The sequence below is a fragment of the Marmota marmota genome, unplaced genomic scaffold, assembly GCF_001458135.2.
Source record: "Marmota marmota marmota unplaced genomic scaffold, marMar, whole genome shotgun sequence".
Classification (NCBI taxonomy): domain Eukaryota; kingdom Metazoa; phylum Chordata; class Mammalia; order Rodentia; family Sciuridae; genus Marmota; species Marmota marmota.
The window spans coordinates 61,921,491-61,931,034 of record NW_026000037.1 but is presented as its reverse complement, the minus strand read 5'-3'; the positions used below and the strand labels follow the sequence as shown (position 1 = coordinate 61,931,034).

The window sequence follows — 9,544 nt, the reverse complement described above, 5'->3', positions numbered from 1 at the left end:
TTTTCCTCCCTGCCAAACTTTAATTATTTATGCTCTTTTAGGAAACGAAAGAAGGGAAAAGCAGGGAAAAACACCCAGAGCCAGTCTCTTCCCTGCAGAGCCTTAGAAGAGGACTCCTGATGTCTGAGGGATTAGAGAACAAAAATGTGGGGAGATCACCTTTGTCCAGGGACTGTGGGTCAGGCGCCTTGCCCCCACCACCACCGCTGGGGGAGGAGGGGGTGGATGCAGCTGGTAGAGGCCAGTGATGGGGCACACATACACCTCCCTCCTTCACCAGAAGACATGAATATTTACAATGATTCTGGATTTCTCCTCCACCGGCCCGCATCCCGGAAGCCTCCCCAGCCGCCTCCCTTGGGGAGAACCCCCAGGACTTAAAAAGCTTCCGTGGTCGATCCTCTGAGCTAGAAGCCGATTGAATACCAGAATAAACAGTCTCCCCCACTCCCTGCCTCGTTTTTAAAACCTTTTTTCTTAGTCAAGAGGCCCAGTGGACTGCAGCATTTTGGAGGACACATTTATCTTTCTACGAGGGATTGTTGAGCACTCGTTTCAGCATCATTTCTCTCTGCCATTTATTTCTTACAAATTTCCTCGTGATTCCAAATCTCTGCTGGGACTTCAGCTAGGAAGGAAACACCGTGGTATTTGTATTTGTGTGGATCAGCAAAAGGGATACATATGGAAAACACCACTGAACCAACAGATAAGATTTTACATTTAGAATAATTTCTCTGTGGGGAGTGGTCTTCATGAATATCGCCCCCATCCCAGACTAAAGGGAAAGAACATGGAGATTTAATGGTATGTATTTTTAGAGAAACAACCTACATATGTTGTCTTAGAGCCTGGATCTGAATAAGTCTGGTTTCTTCTTCCTTTCCTCAGCCCTCTGGACCCGAGGTCTCAGTGTGGCTTCCGCCTTTGTTCAGTTGTTTTCAAGAAGGCAAACCTCTGAATACAGACTGAGACTGAGACCAAGCTCTGGAAACCACCGCCTCCCAGTGCACAGCCAGGTGGGGAAGGCTTCGGCACTTCGTGTTTTTTTTCCCCCATTGTGTATACATAATTTTAAAAAAACACCAATTAAGATACTGTTCAAGATAAATCAAATTTGCTCCAAAGAAGAGGAGTTACAATGTAGAATACTCAGTATTAGGAATTTATCTATTTTACTAATTATCTGAGAGCTATTTTCCTCCTCCGTCAGTTAGGAGTTGGGGGTTTGCCAGGGAGTACCAAGCAGGTTCTGGTTTTACAGGACTGAATTAGAGGCTACAAAGGCATGGGGAGCAGGTCTTGAAGCTGCATTTCCCCTAGGGCCCACAGGGATCCTGGCAAAGGTCCTTTCAGGTATCTTCAGCAGGCGTGGCCTCTTCCAGAGAAGCCTGACTAAAACTTGGCAGAAAGATGTTTTGTTTTGAAATATGAGGAACCTCAAATTTTGGCACCCCACCTCTTAATAGCAAGATTCAACATTGAGAATTTAGGTAAAATATAGAAACCTCAACACACAACAAGCTGAGTCCCCTTGGTATTGAAGATACACTCAAATCTGTCCAAGGTCGCCTTCCCCCCTTTGGATATTTTATACATATTCTGTTCATGGGCTTTTATAAATCATTCCTGAATGCCTCAGAAGCCCTTTTCCCATTTAATGAACAGTCAACACCTGAGGTAAAACCACAACCAGTGGGGGAAAACGAATTTGGTGGCTTGAAAAACATTAGAAGGGAATCCAAAGCATTTTCAAAAATCAACATCAGCCCCTTAACAGTTTGGCTGGGGCCTGAAAATTTATTTCCACTCAAAAACATTTCTGTGTCTAATATATACAAGAAATTGTTTTCGACAAAATCAAAACAAAATTTCATGACAACTATTAGCACAGAAAATGAAATAGTCTAAACATCAAGCCTCCCTGTAAGATGCCCTTCCCAGGTACAGGCCCTGGTCCTCTGCTGAAAAGAAATCACAGGGACTATGGGAAGGAATCATGAACCCTTGGCCTATCCTGCATCTTGCTAGGAGTTGGGAGGGTGCTACATCTCAGAAAGAGAAAAGTCAGGGACCATAGTAGTTTGGGAAGGGGGAGGCTTGGGTACATTAGAATAAGGTTGGAAGAATAAGGTTACTAGCCCTAGCACACCCCGAACAACACTGTCTGGGATTCAGGAACCCTGGCATCCACAAGACAAACCTGGTAGGGCCCAGGGCTTCATAGGCTTCAAGCAGGGCAGGCTGGATATGTCTCAGAAGGGACATAGTACATGGGCCTTTGATGGAGTTGGTGGGTGATGGAGAGGGTAAGAGAGGAACTTCTGGTCCTCTCTGTTCTTCAAGAGCAGCAACCAGGGACTGAGAATCTCAGAGGTCTCCTTCCCATCCCCTAACTTTTGAGGAGGAGTTTTTACCTCTCCTTGTGGTAGCACACTAAGGTACTTCCAGAAAGACACTTAGACATCTTTTCCACCTCAAAGCCTTATTTACAGTGTAGGACTCCTCTTCCTCTTGTTTAATCCCTTCTCTTCCCCATGGATATCTTTCTCTCCTACCTGTGCATCAAGCCTCAAAGCAGACCAGCAGTTCCCCTAAGCAGAGCTCAGCTCTGGGGGTCCAAGTTATAGGGTGCATGGGCCTGGTTTAGCTATATGTGAAGAGTGGGAGAAGTAGCAGAATTTTGCTTATCTTGTTAGGAGAATGCAGTTTGCTCTGAAGTCTCAGCCTCTCTTCCTTCCCATCTCTAGCCCATTCTACCCAGTTGGAGGGCCCTGTCCAGTCTGCATTCTGAGAGGTTTCTCAGTTTGTCTGGCCACCCAATCCCTCTCCTCCCACCACCCAAGTCTGAATGTCTAGGGCAACTTTTGTCCTCCCAAATCAGTCAAGGCAGATGGGAGGAGGAAACTGGCCCTCTCCTTCCTCTAGAGTCGAGATCTTGGCTTTGCCACAAAGGACTTCAGTTGGAAAGGTGTATCCACAGCCCTTTCCATTGTGGCTGGATCCTGAGGTATTCCTATGTTCACTTCCATCCATCAAGCTAGGCGTCTGCTAAATGCAGAAAGGGTTGGGAAGAAAGGAGAACTAACTAACAGAAAATCCAAGTCCAAGGGTTCAAGAGTGAGTCCTCATGGCAAATGACCCAGACAAGAGCAAGTACAGGTGACTCCAGGCACCACATGGAAGCCTTAAAGTTAAGGGTGCATTGCAACATCCAAATGCCCCTAGGAGCTTATCAGAGAGAGGGGAAAGCAAAAAGGCCCAATTGGCTTCATCTCCAAATCTCCTACTGTCCTCTGGGGCTGTAGACTGAGCAGGAGAGTACCCGGGATCAGTAGGAGTAGGAGCCAAAAGAAAAGCCTCAGCCCCCAGCACCTCCCCCGCACGCAAGCCAGGCCTCGGTCCAAAAGGGCAGGCCTGGCTCGTCAGCCCGCCACACTAGCGGCTAATAGAGCGCCAGCGCCTGCTCACGCAGCACCACGCGCTTCTTCTTCATACGCCGGTTCTGGAACCAAATTTTGACCTGCTGGTCGCTGAGGTTCAGCCTGTTGGACAATTCCTTGCGCTTCTGTCGGTTGATGAATTCGTTGACAAGGAATTCGTTCTCCAGCTCCGCAATCTGCTGCTTTGTGTAGGGTTTCCGCTTCTTGCGGGCCCTCCCAGGGGCCGACCCCCACGGCAGGCCTGCAACACAGCCCCAACCTAAGTCAGCTCTGCCGGCTCCCAGTCGATCGCCCGCCCTCGTTGGTTCCCCTCCCCCTACAACCCCTCCCCGCATCCCACCTCCCATCCGGCCCAAACCGGCTCGGGGAGTGTGGGCACCGTTTACCGTCGGGCAGCGAAGGTCGCAGGCAAGAGGCGACGCCCGCCGCCTGCATTGTCATGTTCAAGTTGAGCGGGCCCTTGGTGTCCTCCTTGAAGCTGGCGGCGCAGGGGGCACCCTGGAGCAGGGTCGCTGAGCCTGGAGCCACACGGCTCATACCCGCGTAGTCGTACTTGGCTGCTTTGAGAGCAGCTGCTGTAGGGGCCAGGCTAGACTCAGGGACGAAGGGCTGCCGCGTTCGGCCGCGCTCCTCCAGCCCAGAGGCCGCTTCCGGCGTATAGAATTTGACCTGCTCTTCGGGTCCATCCTTGGCCCCCGGGGGCTGTAAGCCAAGAGGCCCAGAGCCAGCCAGGTAGGGCTGCGAGAAGCCGCCAAAGGCAGTAGCGCTGGCAGGCTGCGCCGGAGCGCAAGAAGCAGGCGTGGCGGCCCAGGGCAGCGCGCCGCGCGGATATGAGATGGGGGGAAGCGCGGCCAACTGGCCGCCATTCGGCCGCAGGTTGGAAAAGTAGAAAGAGTCGGGCGACTGCAGATTCAGAAGCGAACCCACATAGCCCGCTCTGTAGAGACTGCGCTCACACATCTCCAACAAAGGGCTTCGGCTGCGCTCGCAACAGTATTTAGTTACAACCGGGAATAAGAGGACAGGCTCAGACGATTGGACGAAACTTTGCCTGCAGGTTCTTCAAAGTCGGTCGTTTCAGCACCGCCTACATCCCCCGACCCGTTTTTCCCCCCCTTCAGGGTATTATGATAACACCAGTAATGTTCGATGGCGAAGGACGAGGCTGCGGCCAGAGCCAAAGCATGTTAAGCAAGGCGAAGCTTCTGCGAGTTTCCGGGCCTGGCTTCAGAAGCTGGAGACATTGAGCTGAGGGTGCCTTTGCCCAAGTCCCTTGGGACCCTTCCTAATCTTGATTGGCTTTGCCACCCTGTCTTCCGCTGGCTACCTGGGCCGGGCTTGCTTCTACGGGCTTTAAGTTGCAGCTTTAACATTTTCAGTAACAGGCGCCTCTGGGCTTGTCTGGAGAGAGTGCGGTCTGGCGCGGCCACTTCTGTCCCTGCATCTGAGCATTGCCACTGTTATCCCAATATAGGAAGGATCTCTCAAGAGGCCTCCCCCCCAGGGATTCTGGAAGCAAAAATTCATTGCCTGAGCCCTGGGTCCCAGGCCGCAGACAACCTGAGAGCTTTACCAAACGCAGAGAAAATGTATCACAAACTCTGCCCAAATTTGGCACCTGGAAGGAAGGATGCTTCACAACAGTCTTGGTGTGTGTCCCCATAGCCAGGAACTCTGCTCCTAGAGAAGTTGCTGTCCAGGTCCCTGGAGACTGCTACCAGGGAATCCCGCATCTTGAGTAGCCAATCCTAGCCAAAGTCTGCATTCCTTTTATCGCCAGGAGTCACCTTGGCAACTATGCCCTGCAAACCAGAACTCCAAACTGTTTATCCGCCTCGTGGTAGACAGTGCAGGACAAACTCCCACCACCAAGTGGGAAAAGGCAGACGAGCCAAGGCACCTGGCCAGGGAAGAGCAGGGCGCACGGAGGCAACCAGCTAGCGGTGTTTCTTGCCTCTGTGCTTCCAGGGGCGCGGGCCGCGGGCGGGTTCACCGGTCTGGCAAACAGAAGCGGGAAGGGCAGCAGTTCCTCGCGGGGAACAGTATGCGCAGCCCCATTGCAGGCCCTCTTGTCAAGTCTAGCTGGAGGACTACGGGTCTTCTCATGCATCGGGTATCAAGAACTCCCTAGATACCCCGCGGTGGGCGCCAGCCCCAACCTGCAGCAGGCCCCGCAGTCCCGAGCCAAGCTGGAACTGGTTAGATCGCCAGCTCCAGCACCGAGACCACACAGGCGCCGCCAGAGGGCAAGGCTGACCACCGCGCTGACTTTATTGTGTGAGTTATGGCGACCAATTGGGCGGCTCTGGAGAAAGCAGTCGGCCTCTTCCTCCTGCTGTAGGGCGGGGTGGGGGGATGGAGGTGGGGAGATAGGGAAGTGAGGAGGTGGGGAGGAGAGGTGGTGTTGGGAGGTGAGCGGGAGATGGGGGTGGGGAAAGCCGGGGGCTCCTTGAGGGCGTGGCAGAATTTCCTTAGGGCCGTCCTTTTTTTGGGAAATAGGGATAAGCCCAAGCTGTAAACCCTGTAACTAAAGGCCTAAGGGAACCAGGTATTGGGTCCCTAACAATTCTCATCTTGGGGGACTTGCCCTGTTTTTCAGGAGGTGTAGCCTCCTCAGGCAGAAAGCTCCAGTTCCAAGAGTGCCTGTAGTCCCCTCACCTCTGGTCTTCTATGCACAGCAACTTCCTGGTATTCCCAAACCCAGGGGTGTCTCCTTTGGACTCTTGGGGCAGTCTTAGAATGGCTATTTGCCTCTTAGGACTCAATGCATAAAACAACCAAGCGAGAAACAGAAAAGACTGTAACATCTAAACTTCCTCTATTGTTTCTTGCCCAGTCACCCAACATCATCCCCCAGGTTTATGACTTTCGAGGTCTGGCAGGCAAAGCCATAGGGAGCTAGGAGCTGAAGAACCGAGGGGGAGGTGGTGGCGGGAAGGAGGCTAGGCAGATGAGCGAGAGAATGGGAAAGGAGCTTTTGGCGGAGCTAAACGGTAAGCTCTGCCAATGCCGCCGACCGCCCAGGAGATGGCGAGCGCGCTCCACGCCTGGCGAGGCGCTTCCGCACGGTCAAGATCAACAGTGAAGGGCGGTGCAGCCTGCCTGGGGTCGCCAATCCTCCCGGTCATGGCCCGCTGCCAGGCCCCGCAGATAACTTCGTAAAGCCAGAGATCGTGGCAGAGAGGCTGATCCAAAGAGCAAAGCCAAGGGACCCAGCAGGCTGCCAGACTTGAAGCAGCATTGCGGCCGCCTCTTTGTCTGGCCTTGCGTCTCCAACGCTTCCTTCGCTTCTTGAACCACTCTTACACGCGGGTCCTAGAACCCCACCAGCGGAGCAAAAAATGTGCCAGGTTTCAGAGTAACTCTCCCAGAGGGTTCTGTCTCTCACCGTAGTAACAGCCTCTCAAACTCCCTTTGCCTTCCGGGCTCCCTGTGGGCCTCGCTTCTAGGGCCTTGGCCACTTACCCATTCCTCTCCTGCCTCCGCAATTCGGAATATAAAAGGAACACATAAAAATAACAAAGCCTTCATCTGTTATTGATTTAGCCGTCAATCCAAATTCTACCAGAGAGCATTTGGGCGCAATTTTAATCTTCAGTCAACCTCCCATTTCTCTTAGGCGGAGGGAAACTGACTTGCAAACCTCAAATGGAAAGAAAACGTGGAGGCAAACCTTCTATTCACGATGGGAAAGCCGAGAAATGGACCTAGGAAACGCAGCGCGGTCTTCTACAGGAAAACAAAACAAAACAAAACAAAACAAAAAAAAAACACGTGGGGAAGGAGAGGACAGCGATTGGAAGAAGGAAAATTAGGCCAGTTTCTGATGAAAACATCTTGAGAGAAAAATATTGAAAATTTCAGTGACCCTTTCCAAAGTGTACTGTCGGCGACTATTTTTAGGGGTGATTCTATATACTGAATGGAGAGTCTATCTCTGTGTCTGTCTCTGTTTCTTTCTTTCTTATAGCGAAGTAGGCCCTGCAATCGGCGGTAATACATGGGGAGAAAATAATAATCAAGCTGGGCCAGAGAAAACGAAAGTAGTTCCTAACTTGAGGTCCCTGCGTTTTCTCGAAGAACCAAACCCTGACAGAGAAGTTTACATTTGTGGGAGATTTTAAAAATCCGTGTTTAACTAACTTGCATATCAAAAAGTTAGCCAACACTAAATCGTATTAGGAGCTAACAAGGGAGAGTGCCCAATTTTCCACCGGCCATTTCCCTGAATGGCAAAAAGGCCTCAAAGAGAAAGTTCCCAATTCCTAAAAATTGTGTCTAGAAGTTAGAATGTATAATCGTGTTTCTAGTTTCTAGTTGTTAAGTGTTGTGCATAGACTGCCTGAGAAAATGACGGGGGATAAGAAATGTTCCTTTTTCGATTTCCAAATATGGATATGCTTTTATAATTTCAAGACCTTCCTATCAAAGGTATTTATAATGGCTTTTCTGGGCTGAAAATTTCCAAGTGAGATTTCCCATAGCCAGGCACACTAATATATATGGATTTTTAAAGTAAATAAAACTGGATTGAGGATGTAGTCCAGTGGTAGAGTGCCCTGGGTTCAATCTCCAGTACAGAACCAAAGTAAATTAATAAATAAAAATATTTAAATAAATTTATAATGGAAGAGAAATAAAATTTTATTGGAAAAATTTTAAGGCTAGGCTGGGAAAATACCATTTTAGACATTGCAAATGATATCCTTATTAAAAAAACATCACTACTTATGTTAAGGGGAGAGGTTGTGCAGAAGTAGAACATGGAGTTTTCAGAGACCAGAACTGGTGCTGAGTTTCCTTCATTTATAGATAACATCACAGTGTTCAGGAGAAGAAGATTTTATAATAAATAAGAACAGTTTCTAGAGGCAAAACAAACTTGAAAAAAGAAAACAAAAGTATAAAGACTCGAGGAAACAAGAAAGTTCTGTTTATTTGCATCTCCCTAGGAGTAAAAAAAAAAAAGTGAATTTAAATGCCTGAGGCACTGCTTTATGTGTTCCAGCTCACAGACATTGCATCTAAAAAAATAATCTCTCAGTTGTATAAATATGCAGCACTTTAAAAGTAGTTATTTTGCATCAGTTTCAGAAACATCACTCTTTTCTTCTTGGACCTTACAGTTACACATTTTAAAAATTTGTTAGATGTTCGAAAGCTCTGTGGGAGTCTCAATGCATTTGTTCAGACAGTTAAGTTCTTCATTGGATTCTGAATAAAAGTTCCCACCCATGGCCACATTGGTCTCTTTCCAGGGATTGAGGCCAGTTGCATATTCCTGAGTCCAAGGAAAGGGGTGCATTTATACCATCATGGGTCACTCTACCAATTGCAGTTATTTAAGCATTTGCATCTAGAGTTTGAGAAATGAAGGCATCCATGAAGACATATTATTTTCAGATAATTGAATCTACAAAGTGTTACAAGTATACAACTGAAACAGAAAGTAAGACCCAAAGTTGGAAAGATTGTCCTCATTTTCATATTGATACAAACACTATTTAATAAGGTAGCTGCTTTTAAAGTCATCACAGTGCCTTTAGCCTCCGATTTTCAGACTTTCTGGGTGACCCCGGGGGCACTGACTGCGGAGAGCTGTTTCTACTTGCCTCAGGGCAACTGCTGGGAACTAATGATTCAATTAACTAATCACAGGATATGAATGACTGCTAATGTTCTAACCTAATGGGTTATGAAGATAATCAGTGCTGGAAACACAGATAAAGTGATTTAAAAAAAATAAAGACCTTAAATCAGAATGGCACTTCTGAAATTCATTTCGGGGATTATTAAGAAATACTCAAGTCCTTTATACTGGCCTGGAGGGAGAAACAGAACATTTAAAAACATCATTTAAAAAATAAGCCTAGACAAGAACAAAACCAATAATAAACAAGTAGAAACAGAACTACAAAGTCAAGTTGGGAAGCAAAAGGTTTGGGAGCCAGATAAGAGTCAAAAGAGAGAAACAATTCACAAAATTTGCCATCATTGTTAGGGGATAGGGGAGGGGAATTAAATACATATTCAAGTCTTTCCAACGGTCTTTTGGCGACATTTGAAAGCATTTAAACTGTCTGTGGCCAACTTGGCCCACA

The 9,544-nt window shown here is 48.4% G+C and overlaps 1 protein-coding gene across 1 annotated transcript; it reads right to left on the bottom strand.

Moving 5' to 3' along the window:
* Positions 1-3,366: 3,366 nt before the first annotated feature.
* On the bottom strand, positions 3,367-4,469 carry Hoxd12 (homeobox D12). The gene is made up of 2 exons (XM_015478991.1): positions 3,830-4,469; positions 3,367-3,684 (listed from the first exon to the last, which is right to left on the bottom strand). The coding sequence occupies exons 1-2, from the start codon at positions 4,401-4,403 to the stop codon at positions 3,446-3,448; spliced, it is 813 nt and encodes a 270-aa protein (XP_015334477.1). The 5' UTR covers positions 4,404-4,469; the 3' UTR covers positions 3,367-3,445.
* Positions 4,470-9,544: the final 5,075 nt, after the last annotated feature.